A 17,795-nucleotide genomic window follows, 5' to 3' on the forward strand; every position below is an offset into this window, starting at 1 on the left:
GTATTCTATAGTAGTATTCTCCAGTAGTATTCTCCACTAGTATTCTATAGTAGTATTCTATAGTAATATTCTCCACTAGTATTCTATAGTAGTATTCTCCAGTAGTATTCTATAGTAGTATTCTATAGTAGTATTCTCCAGTAGTATTCTATAGTAGTATTCTGTAGTAGTATTCTATAGTAGTATTCTGTAGTAGTATTCTATAGTAGTATTCTATAGTAGTATTCTCCACTAGTATTCTATAGTAGTATTCTCCACTAGTATTCTATAGTAGTATTCTATAGTAGTATTCTCCACTAGTATTCTATAGTAGTATTCTCCACTAGTATTCTATAGTAGTATTCTCCAGTAGTATTCTATAGTAGTATTCTGTAGTAGTATTCTATAGTAGTATTCTCCACTAGTATTCTATGAATCTATGTGTTATAATTCCATCATGTTCTGATCAGTAGAAAAGTCTATTATTGTCTGTAAATGTGCGACAGGATGTAATCACTGCTATGTTTTCAAATGTCCTTTCCATTGTACACAATTATCCTTCCTGGTTTGTAATCCTCTTTTAGATTTTTCTCTCTCTCTTTGCCTACCTTCTCTCTCCCCTCACCCCCTCTACCACTCTCTCCCCTCACCCCTCCACCACTCTCTCCCTCCACCCCCTCCATCACTCTCTCTCTCCCTCCACCCTCTCTCCCTCCATCACTCTCTCCCTCCATCACTCTCTCTCCCTCCATCACTCTCTCCCTCCACCCACTCCATCACTCTCTCTCTCCCTCCATCACTCTCTCCCTCCACCCCCTCCATCACTCTCTCTCTCCCTCCATCACTCACTCTCTCTCTCCCTCCACTCTCTCTCTCCCTCATCACTCTTTCCCTCCAACCCCTAAATCTCGATCTCCCTCCACCCCCTCCACCCCCTCCATCACTCACCCTCCACCCCCTCCATCACTCTCTCCCTCCACCCCCTCCATCACTCTCTCCCTCTACTCTCTCTCTCCCTCCATCACTCTCTCCCTCCACCCCTGAATCTTGGATCTCCCTCCACCCCCTCCATCACTCTCTCCACCCCCTCCATCACTCTCTCCCTCCATCACTCTCTCCCTCCACCCCTCCAACACTCTCCCCCTCCACCCCCTCCACCACTCTCCCTCCACCACTCTCCCCCTCCACCCCTCCACCACTCTCTCCCTCCACCCCCTCCACCACTCTCTCCCTCCAACACTCTCTCTCCACCCCCTCCAACACTCTCTCCCTCCACCCCCTCCATCACTCTCTCCCTCCACCCCGTCCACCACTCTCTCTCCATCCCCTCCACCACTCTCTCCCTCCACCCCCTCCACCACTCTCTCCCTCTAACACTCTCTCTCCACCCCCTCCAACACTCTCTCCCTCCACCCCCTCCATCACTCTCTCCCTCCACCCCCTCCACCACTCTCTCTCCATCCCCTCCACCACTCTCTCCCTCCACCCCCTCCACCACTCTCTCCTTCCAACACTCTCTCTCTCCACCCCTCCACCACTCTCCCCCCTCCACCACTCTCTCCCTCCAACACTCTCTCCCTCCACCCCCTCCACCACTCTCTCCCTCCACCACTCTCTTTGTCGCCCTCCAGAAGAGACTTCTCTATTCCTTCACGTGCGACTCACGTGCCCAGGTTCAATTCAAGTGCAAATTAGTGACAGTACGGATGTGTCCCAAATGGCGCCCTATTCCCTCTATAGTGCACTACTTTTGACCAGGACCGTAGGGGCCCTACATAGGGAGGGTATTATATGGGACGCACAAACGCTGTCTGCTGTATGCAGATGGGAGTTTTTTTTTTAATCTGTAAATCTGTCTTCTCTGATGCGGCAAGGTACAGTAATGAGAAGAAATTAGTCCAACCTGTGTGTGTGTGTGTGTGTGTGTGTGTGTGTGTGTGTGTGTGTGTGTGTGTGTGTGTGTGTGTGTGTGTGTGTGTGTGTGTGTGTGTGCCTGCCTGCCTGCCTGCCTGCCTGCTGTAGTACCATCCCTGCATGTCTCCACTGTCGTGACAGATAGTCATTATACTCCAGCAGAACGTGTTATAGAATAGTTACGTATTAGTTGCCTTTTAAAAAATGACTTCCTGTTCTGCTCCAAGGCCTAGTTCCTCTGGTGAGGTCACAGTCACACAGCCATAGTAGTATGATAGGTGTTGTTTTACAGGGTCAGCCATAGTAGTATGATAGGTGTTGTTTTACAGGGTCAGCCATAGTAGTATGATAGGTGTTGTTTTACAGGGTCAGCCATAGTAGTATGATAGGTGTTGTTTTACAGGGTCAGCCATAGTAGTATGATAGGTGTTGTTGTACAGGGTCAGCCATAGTAGTATGATAGGTGTTGTTTTACAGGGTCAGTCATAGTAGTATGATAGGTGTTGTTGTACAGGGTCAGCCATAGTAGTATGATAGGTGTTGTTGTACAGGGTCAGCCATAGTAGTATGATAGGTGTTGTTTTACAGGGTCAGCCATAGTAGTATGATAGGTGTTGTTTTACAGGGTCAACCATAGTAGTACAGTGTTCCTGGAGGAAATGAGGGTTAAGGCTCAAAGACACATCGACAGATTGTTCACCTTGTCAGCTCGAGTATTCAAACTAGCGACTTTCCACACACACTATACCTAGATCACATCGGTTCTAGTACTGTCTCTTCAGATTATAGTAGATCACCTCAGTTCTAGTACTGTCTCTTCAGATTATAGTAGATCACCTCAGTTCTAGTACTGTCTCTTCAGATTATAGTAGATCACCTCAGTTCTAGTACTGTCTCTTCAGATTATAGTAGATCACCTCAGTTCTAGTACTGTCTCTTCAGATTATAGCAGATCACCTCAGTTCTAGTACTGTCTCTTCAGATTATAGCAGATCACCTCAGTTCTAGTACTGTCTCTTCAGATTATAGCAGATCACCTCTGTTCTAGTACTGTCTCTTCAGATTATAGCAGATCACCTCAGTTCTAGTACTGTCTCTTCAGATTATAGTAGATCACCTCAGTTCTAGTACTGTCTCTTCAGATTATAGTAGATCACCTCAGTTCTAGTACTGTCTCTTCAGATTATAGCAGATCACCTCAGTTCTAGTACTGTCTCTTCAGATTATAGTAGATCACCTCAGTTCTAGTACTGTCTCTTCAGATTATAGCAGATCACCTCAGTTCTAGTACTGTCTCTTCAGATTATAGTAGACCTCCTCAGTTCTAGTACTGTCTCTTCAGATTATAGCAGATCACCTCAGTTCTAGTACTGTCTCTTCAGATTATAGTAGATCACCTCAGTTCTAGTACTGTCTCTTCAGATTATAGTAGACCTCCTCAGTTCTAGTACTGTCTCTTCAGATTATAGTAGACCTCCTCAGTTCTAGTACTGTCTCTTCAGATTATAATAGATCACCTCAGTTCTAGTACTGTCTCTTCAGATTATAGTAGATCACCTCAGTTCTAGTACTGTCTCTTCAGATTATAGCAGATCACCTCAGTTCTAGTACTGTCTCTTCAGATTATAGCAGATCACCTCAGTTCTAGTACTGTCTCTTCAGATTATAGCAGATCACCTCAGTTCTAGTACTGTCTCTTCAGATTATAGCAGATCACCTCAGTTCTAGTACTGTCTCTTCAGATTATAGCAGATCACCTCAGTTCTAGTACTGTCTCTTCAGATTATAGCAGATCACCTCAGTTCTAGTACTGTCTCTTCAGATTATAGTAGATCACCTCAGTTCTAGTACTGTCTCTTCAGATTATAGCAGATCACCTCAGTTCTAGTACTGTCTCTTCAGATTATAGCAGATCACCTCAGTTCTAGTACTGTCTCTTCAGATTATAGTAGATCACCTCAGTTCTAGTACTGTCTCTTCAGATTATAGCAGATCACCTCAGTTCTAGTACTGTCTCTTCAGATTATAGTAGATCACCTCAGTTCTAGTACTGTCTCTTCAGATTATAGCAGATCACCTCAGTTCTAGTACTGTCTCTTCAGATTATAGTAGATCACCTCAGTTCTAGTACTGTCTCTTCAGATTATAGCAGATCACCTCAGTTCTAGTACTGTCTCTTCAGATTATAGCAGATCACCTCAGTTCTAGTACTGTCTCTTCAGATTATAGCAGATCACCTCAGTTCTAGTACTGTCTCTTCAGATTATAGTAGATCACCTCAGTTCTAGTACTGTCTCTTCAGATTATAGTAGATCACCTCAGTTCTAGTACTGTCTCTTCAGGTTATACCTAGATCTCCTCAGTTCTAGTACTGTCTCTTCAGATTATAGCAGATCACCTCAGTTCTAGTACTGTCTCTTCAGATTATAGTAGATCACCTCAGTTCTAGTACTGTCTCTTCAGGTTATACCTAGATCTCCTCAGTTCTAGTACTGTCTCTTCAGATTATAGTAGATCACCTCAGTTCTAGTACTGTCTCTTCAGATTATAGCTAGACCTCCTCACCTTTAGTTATTCCATCGTTTGTAGCGGTTACCCATTCAGATGAATGGAGGAGAGACAGACACAGCTGTGTTTAATGTGTGTTCCAGGGGGTTAAGATGTTAACCCGACATAAAAGGACGAGGTAGCGCTTTAGGTTAGTTGTGTGTACCCTTCACTCTCTGCATTTCAATTCAAAATGAGCGTTTTTCGTTGGTTGGTCCAAGCCCTCGGGGAATGCAAATATTGTTAACCATATTTTACTGGTTTGCCTGCTTTTGAATAGACTGAATAATAACGCTTCTAACACATGAAAGACATCTGTTCATTTATTATTACACACCTGACCTCACCTAGACCCTCTCCTTTCAGGTTCCACCTCACCTAGACCCTCTCCTTTCAGGTTCCACCTCACCTAGACCCTCTCCTTTCAGGTTCCACCTCACCTAGACCCTCTCCTTTCAGGTTCCACCTCACCTAGACCCTCTCCTTTCAGGTTCCACCTCACCTAGACCCTCTCCTTTCAGGTTCCACCTCACCTAGACCCTCTCCTTTCAGGTTCCACCTCACCTAGACCCTCTCCTTTCAGGTTCCACCTCACCTAGACCCTCTCCTTTCAGGTTCCACCTCACCTACACCCTCTCCTTTCAGGTTACATCTCACCTAGACCTTCTCCTTTCAGGTTCCACCTCACCTAGACCCTCTCCTTTCAGGTTCCACCTCACCTACACCCTCTCATTTCAGGTTCCACCTCACCTAGACACTCTCCTTTCAGGTTCCACCTCACCTAGACCCTCTCCTTTCAGGTTCCACCTCACCTAGACCCTCTCCTTTCAGGTTCCACCTCACCTAGACCCTCTCCTTTCAGGTTCCACCTCACCTAGACCCTCTCCTTTCAGGTTCCACCTCACCTAGACCCTCTCCTTTCAAGTTCCACCTCACCTAGACCCTCTCCTTTCAGGTTACATCTCACCTAGACCCTCTCCTTTCAGATTCCACCTCACCTAGACCCTCTCCTTTCAGGTTCCACCTCACCTAGACCCTCTCCTTTCAGGATAATAAATTCTACATTTTTTCTGTCAGGTTTTATGTTGCAAGACAGAATATTCTGCCAGTGACGACTGAGATTAATAGGCTTGTGGTCACGCGTCTATTTTTATCAACGATGACAAATTCATTTTGTTGTTGACGTTACTCTCTCCTAGCCGGAGGCTGCTGGGTGGTTTTGATGGAGGCTGCTGGGTGGTTTTGATGGAGGCTGCTGGGTGGTTTTGATGGAGGCTGCTGGGTGGTTTTGATGGAGGCTGCTGGGTAGTTTTGATGGAGGCTGCTGGGTGGTTTTGATGGAGGCTGCTGGGTGGTTTTGATGGAGGCTGCTGGGTGGTTTTGATGGAGGCTGCTGGGTAGTTTTGATGGAGGATGCTGGGTAGTTTTGATGGAGGCTGCTGGGTAGTTTTGATGGAGGCTGCTGGGTAGTTTTGATGGAGGCTGCTGGGTGGTTTTGATGGAGGCTGCTGGGTAGTTTTGATGGAGGCTGCTGGGTAGTTTTGATGGAGGCTGCTGGGTGGTTTTGATGGAGGCTGCTGGGTGGTTTTGATGGAGTCTGCTGGGTGGTTTGATGGAGGCTGCTGGGTGGTTTTGATGGAGGTTGCTGGGTAGTTTGATGGAGGCTGCTGGGTGGTTTTGATGGAGGCTGCTGGGTGGTTTTGATGGAGGCTGCTGGGTGGTTTTGATGGAGGCTGCTAGGTGGTTTTGATGGAGGCTGCTGGGTAGTTTTGATGGAGGCTGCTGGGTAGTTTTGATGGAGGCTGCTGGGTGGTTTTGATGGAGGCTGCTGGGTAGTTTTGATGGAGGCTGCTGGGTGGTTTTGATGGAGGCTGCTGGGTGGTTTTGATGGAGGCTGCTGGGTGGTTTGATGGAGGCTGCTGGGTGGTTTTGATGGAGGCTGCTGGGTAGTTTTGATGGAGGCTGCTGGGTAGTTTTGATGGAGGCTGCTGGGTAGTTTTGATGGAGGCTGCTGGGTGGTTTTGATGGAGGCTGCTGGGTGGTTTTGATGGAGGCTGCTGGGTGGTTTTGATGGAGGCTGCTGGGTGGTTTTGATGGAGGCTGCTGGGTGGTTTTGATGGAGGCTGCAGGGTGGTTTTGATGGAAGCTGGGTGGTTCTTCCCCTACCTGTCCTCTCTCCCTCCCTCCTCTTCTTGGCATTCTGTTTGGATAGCTATCTCCCATCAGGCTACTAGTCTAGTGGACTTAATTGAATAGGTGGACTTTCTTTAAGTCCGTAGAATGGAGGGAGGATGGATAGTTCTATAAACCTGTAGAATGGAGGGAGGATGGATAGTTCTATAAACCTGTAGAATGGAGGGAGGATGGATAGTTCTATAAGCCTGTAGAATGGAGGGAGGATGGATAGTTCTATAAGCCTGTAGAATGGAGGGAGGATGGATAGTTCTATAAACCTGTAAAATGGAGGGAGGATGGATAGTTATATAAACCTGTAGAATGGAGGGAGGGATGGATAGTTCTATAAACCTGTAGAATGGAGGGAGGATGGATAGTTCTATAAACCTGTAGAATGGAGGGAGGGATGGATAGTTCTATAAACCTGTAGAATCGAGGGAGGATGGATAGTTCTATAAACCTGTAGAATGGAGGGAGGATGGATAGTTCTATAAGCCTGTAGAATGGAGGGAGGGATGGATAGTTCTATAAACCTGTAGAATGGAGGGAGGGATGGATAGTTCTATAAACCTGTAGAATGGAGGGAGGATGGATAGTTCTACAAGCCTGTAGAATGGAGGGAGGGATGGATAGTTCTATAAACCTGTAGAATGGAGGGAGGATGGATAGTTCTATAAACCTGTAGAATGGAGGGAGGGATGGATAGTTCTATAAACCTGTAGAATGGAGGGAGGATGGATAGTTCTATAAACCTGTAGAATGGAGGGAGGATGGATAGTTCTATAAGCCTGTAGAATGGAGGGAGGATGGATAGTTCTATAAACCTGTAGAATGGAAGGAGGGATGGATAGTTCTATAAACCTGTAGAATGGAGGGAGGGATGGATAGTTCTATAAACCTGTAGAATGGAGGGAGGGATGGATAGTTCTATAAACCTGTAGAATGGAGGGAGGGTGGATAGTTCTATAAACCTGTAGAATGGAGGGAGGGATGGATAGTTCTATAAACCTGTAGAATGGAGGGAGGATGGATAGTTCTATAAACCTGTAGAATGGAGGGAGGGATGGATAGTTCTATAAACCTGTAGAATGGAGGGAGGATGGATAGTTCTATAAACCTGTAGAATGGAGGGAGGGATGGATAGTTCTATAAACCTGTAGAATGGAGGGAGGATGGATAGTTCTATAAACCTGTAGAATGGAGGGAGGATGGATAGTTCTATAAACCTGTAGAATGGAAGGAGGATGGATAGTTATATAAACCTGTAGAATGGAGGGAGGATGGATAGTTCTATAAACCTGTAGAATGGAGGGAGGATGGATAGTTCTATAAACCTGTAGAATGGAGGGAGGATGGATAGTTCTATAAACCTGTAGAATGGAGGGAGGATGGATAGTTCTATAAACCTGTAGAATGGAGGGAGGATGGATAGTTCTATAAACCTGTAGAATGGAGGGAGGGATGGATAGTTCTATAAACCTGTAGAATGGAGGGAGGATGGATAGTTCTATAAGCCTGTAGAATGGAGGGAAGGATGGATAGTTCTATAAACCTGTAGAATGGAGGGAGGATGGATAGTTCTATAAACCTGTAGAATGGAGGGAGGATGGATAGTTCTATAAACCTGTAGAATGGAGGGAGGATGGATAGTTCTATAAACCTGTAGAATGGAGGGAGGATGGATAGTTCTATAAACCTGTAGAATGGAGGGAGGATGGATAGTTCTATAAGCCTGTAGAATGGAGGGAGGGATGGATAGTTCTATAAACCTGTAGAATGGAGGGAGGATGGATAGTTCTATAAACCTGTAGAATGGAGGGAGGATGGATAGTTCTATAAGCCTGTAGAATGGAGGGAGGATGGATAGTTCTATAAGCCTGTAGAATGGAGGGAGGGATGGATAGTTCTATAAACCTGTAGAATGGAGGGAGGATGGATAGTTCTATAAACCTGTAGAATGGAGGGAGGATGGATAGTTCTATAAGCCTGTAGAATGGAGGGAGGGATGGATAGTTCTATAAACCTGTAGAATGGAGGGAGGGATGGATAGTTCTATAAACCTGTAGAATGGAGGGAGGATGGATAGTTCTATAAACCTGTAGAATGGAGGGAGGGATGGATAGTTCTATAAACCTGTAGAATGGAGGGAGGGATGGATAGTTCTATAAACCTGTAGAATGGAGGGAGGGATGGATAGTTCTATAAACCTGTAGAATGGAGGGATGGATAGTTCTATAAACCTGTAGAATGGAGGGAGGGATGGATAGTTCTATAAACCTGTAGAATGGAGGGAGGATGGATAGTTCTATAAGCCTGTAGAATGGAGGGAGGGATGGATAGTTCTATAAACCTGTAGAATGGAGGGAGGGATGGATAGTTCTATAAACCTGTAGAATGGAGGGAGGATGGATAGTTCTACAAGCCTGTAGAATGGAGGGAGGGATGGATAGTTCTATAAACCTGTAGAATGGAGGGAGGATGGATAGTTCTATAAACCTGTAGAATGGAGGGAGGGATGGATAGTTCTATAAACCTGTAGAATGGAGGGAGGATGGATAGTTCTATAAACCTGTAGAATGGAGGGAGGATGGATAGTTCTATAAGCCTGTAGAATGGAGGGAGGATGGATAGTTCTATAAACCTGTAGAATGGAAGGAGGGATGGATAGTTCTATAAACCTGTAGAATGGAGGGAGGGATGGATCGTTCTATAAACCTGTAGAATGGAGGGAGGGATGGATAGTTCTATAAACCTGTAGAATGGAGGGAGGGTGGATAGTTCTATAAACCTGTAGAATGGAGGGAGGGATGGATAGTTCTATAAACCTGTAGAATGGAGGGAGGATGGATAGTTCTATAAACCTGTAGAATGGAGGGAGGGATGGATAGTTCTATAAACCTGTAGAATGGAGGGAGGATGGATAGTTCTATAAACCTGTAGAATGGAGGGAGGGATGGATAGTTCTATAAACCTGTAGAATGGAGGGAGGATGGATAGTTCTATAAACCTGTAGAATGGAGGGAGGATGGATAGTTCTATAAACCTGTAGAATGGAAGGAGGATGGATAGTTCTATAAACCTGTAGAATGGAGGGAGGATGGATAGTTCTATAAACCTGTAGAATGGAGGGAGGATGGATAGTTCTATAAACCTGTAGAATGGAGGGAGGATGGATAGTTCTATAAACCTGTAGAATGGAGGGAGGATGGATAGTTCTATAAACCTGTAGAATGGAGGGAGGATGGATAGTTCTATAAACCTGTAGAATGGAGGGAGGGATGGATAGTTCTATAAACCTGTAGAATGGAGGGAGGATGGATAGTTCTATAAGCCTGTAGAATGGAGGGAGGGATGGATAGTTCTATAAACCTGTAGAATGGAGGGAGGGATGGATAGTTCTATAAGCCTGTAGAATGGAGGGACGGATGGATAGTTCTATAAACCTGTAGAATGGAGGGAGGATGGATAGTTCTATAAACCTGTAGAATGGAGGGAGGATGGATAGTTCTATAAACCTGTAGAATGGAGGGAGGATGGATAGTTCTATAAACCTGTAGAATGGAGGGAGGGATGGATAGTTCTATAAACCTGTAGAATGGAGGGAGGATGGATAGTTCTATAAACCTGTAGAATGGAGGGAGGGATGGATAGTTCTATAAACCTGTAGAATGGAGGGAGGATGGATAGTTCTATAAACCTGTAGAATGGAGGGAGGATGGATAGTTCTATAAACCTGTAGAATCGAAGGAGGATGGATAGTTATATAAACCTGTAGAATGGAGGGAGGATGGATAGTTCTATAAACCTGTAGAATGGAGGGAGGATGGATAGTTCTATAAACCTGTAGAATGGAGGGAGGGATGGATAGTTCTATAAACCTGTAGAATGGAGGGAGGATGGATAGTTCTATAAACCTGTAGAATGGAGGGAGGATGGATAGTTCTATAAACCTGTAGAATGGAGGGAGGATGGATAGTTCTATAAACCTGTAGAATGGAGGGAGGGATGGATAGTTATATAAACCTGTAGAATGGAGGGAGGATGGATAGTTCTATAAACCTGTAGAATGGAGGGAGGATGGATAGTTCTATAAACCTGTAGAATGGAGGGAGGATGGATAGTTCTATAAACCTGTAGAATGGAGGGAGGGATGGATAGTTCTATAAACCTGTAGAATGGAGGGAGGATGGATAGTTCTATAAACCTGTAGAATGGAGGGAGGATGGATAGTTCTATAAGCCTGTAGAATGGAGGGAGGATGGATAGTTCTATAAACCTGTAGAATGGAGGGAGGATGGATAGTTCTATAAGCCTGTAGAATGGAGGGAGGATGGATAGTTCTATAAACCTGTAGAATGGAGGGAGGATGGATAGTTCTATAAACCTGTAGAATGGAGGGAGGATGGATAGTTCTATAAACCTGTAGAATGGAGGGAGGGATGGATAGTTCTATAAACCTGTAGAATGGAGGGAGGGATGGATAGTTCTATAAACCTGTAGAATGGAGGGAGGATGGATAGTTCTATAAGCCTGTAGAATGGAGGGAGGATGGATATTTCTATAAGCCTGTAGAATGGAGGGAGGATGGATAGTTCTATAAACCTGTAGAATGGAGGGAGGGATGGATAGTTCTATAAACCTGTAGAATGGAGGGAGGATGGATAGTTCTATAAACCTGTAGAATGGAGGGAGGATGGATAGTTCTATAAACCTGTAGAATGGAGGGAGGGATGGATAGTTCTATAAACCTGTAGAATGGAGGGAGGATGGATAGTTCTATAAACCTGTAGAATGGAGGGAGGATGGATAGTTCTATAAACCTGTAGAATGGAGGGAGGATGGATAGTTCTATAAACCTGTAGAATGGAGGGGGGATGGATAGTTCTATAAACCTGTAGAATGGAGGGAGGATGGATAGTTCTATAAACCTGTAGAATGGAGGGAGGATGGATAGTTCTATAAACCTGTAGAATGGAGGGAGGATGGATAGTTCTATAAACCTGTAGAATGGAGGGAGGATGGATAGTTCTATAAGCCTGTAGAATGGAGGGAGGATGGATAGTTCTATAAACCTGTAGAATGGAGGGAGGGATGGATAGTTCTATAAACCTGTAGAATGGAGGGAGCGATGGATAGTTCTATAAACCTGTAGAATGGAGGGAGGATGGATAGTTCTATAAACCTGTAGAATGGAGGGAGGATGGATAGTTCTATAAACCTGTAGAATGGAGGGAGGGATGGATAGTTCTATAAACCTGTAGAATGGAGGGAGGATGGATAGTTCTATAAACCTGTAGAATGGAGGGAGCGATGGATAGTTCTATAAACCTGTAGAATGGAGGGAGGATGGATAGTTCTATAAACCTGTAGAATGGAGGGAGGATGGATAGTTCTATAAACCTGTAGAATGGAGGGAGGGATGGATAGTTCTTTAAACCTATAGAATGGAGGGAGGGATGGATAGTTCTATAAACCTGTAGAATGGAGGGAGGATAGATAGTTCTATAAACCTATAGAATGGAGGGAGGATGGATAGTTCTATAAACCTGTAGAATGGAGGGAGGATGGATAGTTCTATAAACCTGTAGAATGGAGGGAGGATGGATAGTTCTATAAACCTGTAGAATGGAGGGAGGGATGGATAGTTCTATAAACCTGTAGAATGGAGGGAGGATGGATAGTTCTATAAGCCTATAGAATGGAGGGAGCGATGGATAGTTCTATAAACCTGTAGAATGGAGGGAGGGATGGATAGTTCTATAAACCTGTAGAATGGAGGGAGGGATGGATAGTTCTATAAACCTGTAGAATGGAGGGAGGGATGGATAGTTCTATAAACCTGTAGAATGGAGGGAGGGATGGATAGTTCTATAAACCTGTAGAATGGAGGGAGGATGGATAGTTCTATAAACCTGTAGAATGGAGGGAGGATGGATAGTTCTATAAGCCTATAGAATGGAGGGAGCGATGGATAGTTCTATAAACCTGTAGAATGGAGGGAGGGATGGATAGTTCTATAAACCTGTAGAATGGAGGGAGGATGGATAGTTCTATAAACCTGTAGAATGGAGGGAGGATGGATAGTTCTATAAACCTGTAGAATGGAGGGAGGATGGATAGTTCTATAAACCTGTAGAATGGAGGGAGGATGGATAGTTCTATAAACCTGTAGAATGGAGGGAGGGATGGATAGTTCTATAAACCTGTAGAATGGAGGGAGGATGGATAGTTCTATAAGCCTGTAGAATGGAGGGAGGATGGATAGTTCTATAAACCTGTAGAATGGAGGGAGGATGGATAGTTCTATAAACCTGTAGAATGGAGGGAGGATGGATAGTTCTATAAACCTGTAGAATGGAGGGAGGATGGATAGTTCTATAAACCTGTAGAATGGAGGGAGGGATGGATAGTTCTATAAGCCTTTAGAATGGAGGGAGGATGGATAGTTCTATAAACCTGTAGAATGGAGGGATGGATAGTTCTATAAACCTGTAGAATGGAGGGAGGGATGGATAGTTCTATAAACCTGTAGAATGGAGTGAGGATGGATAGTTCTATAAACCTGTAGAATGGAGGGAGGATGGATAGTTTTATAAACCTGTAGAATGGAGGGAGGATGGATAGTTCTATAAACCTGTAGAATGGAGGGAGGATGGATAGTTCTATAAACCTGTATAATGGAGGGAGGATGGATAGTTCTATAAACCTGTAGAATGGAGGGAGGATGGATAGTTCTATAAGCCTGTAGAATGGAGGGAGGGATGGATAGTTCTATAAGCCTGTAGAATGGAGGGAGGGATGGATAGTTCTATAAACCTGTAGAATGGAGGGAGGATGGATAGTTCTATAAACCTGTAGAATGGAGGGAGGATGGATAGTTCTATAAACCTGTAGAATGGAGGGAGGATGGATAGTTCTATAAACCTGTAAAATGGAGGGAGGATGGAAAGTTCTATAAACCTGTAGAATGGAGGGAGGATGGATAGTTCTATAAGCCTGTAGAATGGAGGGTTTGATGGATAGTTCTATAAGCCTATAGAATGGAGGGAGGATGGATAGTTCTATAAACCTGTAGAATGGAGGGAGGATGGATAGTTCTATAAACCTGTAGAATGGAGGGAGGGATGGATAGTTCTATAAACCTGTAGAATGGAGGGAGGGATGGATAGTTCTATAAACCTGTAGAATGGAGGGAGGGATGGATAGTTCTATAAACCTGTAGAATGGAGGGAGGGATGGATAGTTCTATAAACCTGTAGAATGGAGGGAGGGATGGATAGTTCTATAAACCTGTAGAATGGAGGGAGGGATGGATAGTTCTATAAACCTGTAGAATGGAGGGAGGATGGATAGTTATATAATCCTGTAGAATGGAGGGAGGATGGATAGTTCTATAAACCTGTAGAATGGAGGGAGGATGGATAGTTCTATAAACCTGTAGAATGGAGGGAGGATGGATAGTTCTATAAACCTGTAGAATGGAGGGAGGATGGATAGTTCTATAAACCTGTAGAATGGAGGGAGGATGGATAGTTCTATAAACCTGTAAAATGGAGGGAGGATGGAAAGTTCTATAAACCTGTAGAATGGAGGGAGGATGGATAGTTCTATAAGCCTGTAGAATGGAGGGTTTGATGGATAGTTCTATAAGCCTGTAGAATGGAGGGAGGATGGATAGTTCTATAAACCTGTAGAATGGAGGGAGGATGGATAGTTCTATAAACCTGTAGAATGGAGGGAGGATGGATAGTTCTATAAACCTGTAGAATGGAGGGAGGATGGATAGTTCTATAAACCTGTAGAATGGAGGGAGGGATGGATAGTTCTATAAACCTGTAGAATGGAGGGAGGATGGATAGTTCTATAAACCTGTAGAATGGAAGGAGGATGGATAGTTCTATAAACCTGTAGAATGGAGGGAGGATCGATAGTTCTATAAGCCTGTAGAATGGAGGGAGGATGGATAGTTCTATAATCCTGTAGAATGGAGGGAGGATGGATAGTTCTATAAACCTGTAGAATGGAGGGAGGATGGATAGTTCTATAAACCTGTAGAATGGAGGGAGGATGGATAGTTCTATAAGCCTGTAGAATGGAGGGAGGATGGATAGTTCTATAAGCCTGTAGAATGGAGGGAGGATGGATAGTTCTATAAACCTGTAGAATGGAGGGAGGATGGATAGTTCTATAAGCCTGTAGAATGGAGGGTTTGATGGATAGTTCTATAAGCCTGTAGAATGGAGGGAGGATGGATAGTTCTATAAACCTGTAGAATGGAGGGAGGATGGATAGTTCTATAAACCTGTAGAATGGAGGGAGGATGGATAGTTCTATAAACCTGTAGAATGGAGGGAGGATGGATAGTTCTATAAACCTGTAGAATGGAGGGAGGGATGGATAGTTCTATAAACCTGTAGAATGGAGGGAGGATCGATAGTTCTATAAGCCTGTAGAATGGAGGGAGGATGGATAGTTCTATAATCCTGTAGAATGGAGGGAGGATGGATAGTTCTATAAACCTGTAGAATGGAGGGAGGATGGATAGTTCTATAAACCTGTAGAATGGAGGGAGGATGGATAGTTCTATAAGCCTGTAGAATGGAGGGAGGATGGATAGTTCTATAAACCTGTAGAATGGAGGGAGGGATGGATAGTTCTATAAACCTGTAGAATGGAGGGAGGGATGGATAGTTCTATAAACCTGTAGAATGGAGGGAGGATGGATAGTTCTATAAACCTGTAGAATGGAGGGAGGATGGATAGTTCTATAAACCTGTAGAATGGAGGGAGGATGGATAGTTCTATAAACCTGTAGAATGGAGGGAGGATGGATAGTTCTATAAACCTGTAGAATGGAGGGAGGGATGGATAGTTCTATAAACCTGTAGAATGGAGGGAGGATGGATAGTTCTATAAACCTGTAGAATGGAGGGAGGGATGGATAGTTCTATAAACCTATAGAATGGAGGGAGGTTGGATAGTTCTATAAACCTGTAGAATGGAGGGAGGATGGATAGTTCTATAAACCTGTAGAATGGAGGGAGGATGGATAGTTCTATAAACCTGTAGAATGGAGGGAGGGATGGATAGTTCTATAAACCTGTAGAATGGAGGGAGGGATGGATAGTTCTATAAACCTGTAGAATGGAGGGAGGATGGATAGTTCTATAAACCTGTAGAATGGAGGGAGGATGGATAGTTCTATAAACCTGTAGAATGGAGGGAGGATGGATAGTTCTATAAACCTGTAGAATGGAGGGAGGATGGATAGTTCTATAAGCCTGTTGAATGGATGGGAGGATGGATAGTTCTATAAACCTGTAGAATGGAGGGAGGATGGATAGTTCTATAAACCTGTAGAATGGAGGGAGGGATGGATAGTTCTATAAACCTGTAGAATGGAGGGAGGATGGATAGTTCTATAAACCTGTAGAATGGAGGGAGGATGGATAGTTCTATAAACCTGTAGAATGGAGGGAGGATGGATAGTTCTATAAACCTGTAGAATGGAGGGAGGATGGATAGTTCTATAAACCTGTAGAATGGAGGGAGGATGGATAGTTCTATAAACCTGTAGAATGGAGGGAGGATGGATAGTTCTATAAACCTGTAGAATGGAGGGAGGATGGATAGTTCTATAAGCCTGTAGAATGGAGGGAGGATGGATAGTTCTATAAGCCTGTAGAATGGAGGGAGGATGGATAGTTCTATAAACCTGTAGAATGGAGGGAGGGATGGATAGTTCTATAAACCTGTAGAATGGAGGGAGGATGGATAGTTCTATAAACCTGTAGAATGGAGGGAGGATGGATAGTTCTATAAACCTGTAGAATGGAGGGAGGGATGGCTGGTTCTATAAACCTGTAGAATGGAGGGAGGATGGATAGTTCTATATACCTGTAGAATGGAGGGAGGATGGATAGTTCTATAAGCCTGTAGAATGGAGGGAGGATGGATAGTTCTATAAACCTGTAGAATGGAGGGAGGATGGATAGTTCTATAAACCTGTAGAATGGAGGGAGGGATGGATAGTTCTATAAACCTGTAGAATGGAGGGAGGATGGATAGTTCTATAAACCTGTAGAATGGAGGGAGGATGGATAGTTCTATAAACCTGTAGAATGGAGGGAGGATGGATAGTTCTATAAACCTGTAGAATGGAGGGAGGATGGATAGTTCTATAAACCTGTAGAATGGAGGGAGGATGGATAGTTCTATAAACCTGTAGAATGGAGGGAGGATGGATAGTTCTATAAACCTGTAGAATGGAGGGAGGATGGATAGTTCTATAAGCCTGTAGAATGGAGGGAGGATGGATAGTTCTATAAGCCTGTAGAATGGAGGGAGGATGGATAGTTCTATAAACCTGTAGAATGGAGGGAGGGATGGATAGTTCTATAAACCTGTAGAATGGAGGGAGGATGGATAGTTCTATAAACCTGTAGAATGGAGGGAGGATGGATAGTTCTATAAACCTGTAGAATGGAGGGAGGGATGGCTGGTTCTATAAACCTGTAGAATGGAGGGAGGATGGATAGTTCTATATACCTGTAGAATGGAGGGAGGATGGATAGTTCTATAAGCCTGTAGAATGGAGGGAGGATGGATAGTTCTATAAACCTGTAGAATGGAGGGAGGATGGATAGTTCTATAAACCTGTAGAATGGAGGGAGGGATGGATAGTTCTATAAACCTGTAGAATGGAGGGAGGATGGATAGTTCTATAAACCTGTAGAATGGAGGGAGGATGGATAGTTCTATAAACCTGTAGAATGGAGGGAGGGATGGATAGTTCTATAAACCTGTAGAATGGAGGGAGGATGGATAGTTCTATAAACCTGTAGAATGGAGGGAGGATGGATAGTTCTATAAACCTGTAGAATGGAGGGAGGATGGATAGTTCTATAAACCTGTAGAATGGAGGGAGGATGGATAGTTCTATAAACCTGTAGAATGGAGGGAGGATGGATAGTTCTATAAACCTGTAGAATGGAGGGAGGATGGATAGTTCTATAAACCTGTAGAATGGAGGGAGGATGGATAGTTCTATAAACCTGTAGAATGGAGGGAGGATGGATAGTTCTATAAACCTGTAGAATGGAGGGAGGGATGGATAGTTCTATAAACCTGTAGAATGGAGGGAGGATGGATAGTTCTATAAACCTGTAGAATGGAGGGAG

General features: G+C 43.9%; 1 protein-coding gene across 1 annotated transcript in view; it reads right to left on the reverse strand.

The window, feature by feature from the left end:
- The window catches only part of LOC123743838 (mucin-2-like), a 49,649-nt gene extending 43,010 nt beyond the window's left edge, over nt 1-6,639 (reverse strand). The window contains exon 1 of the mRNA XM_045722526.1: nt 5,630-6,639. Coding sequence (XP_045578482.1) covers nt 5,630-6,639 — 1,010 coding nt within the window. The remainder of the gene's footprint in view (nt 1-5,629) is intronic.
- Between the last annotated feature and the right edge of the window lie 11,156 nt (nt 6,640-17,795).

The sequence above is a fragment of the Salmo salar genome, chromosome ssa07, assembly GCF_905237065.1.
Source record: "Salmo salar chromosome ssa07, Ssal_v3.1, whole genome shotgun sequence".
In the NCBI taxonomy this organism is placed as follows: Eukaryota; Metazoa; Chordata; class Actinopteri; order Salmoniformes; family Salmonidae; genus Salmo; species Salmo salar.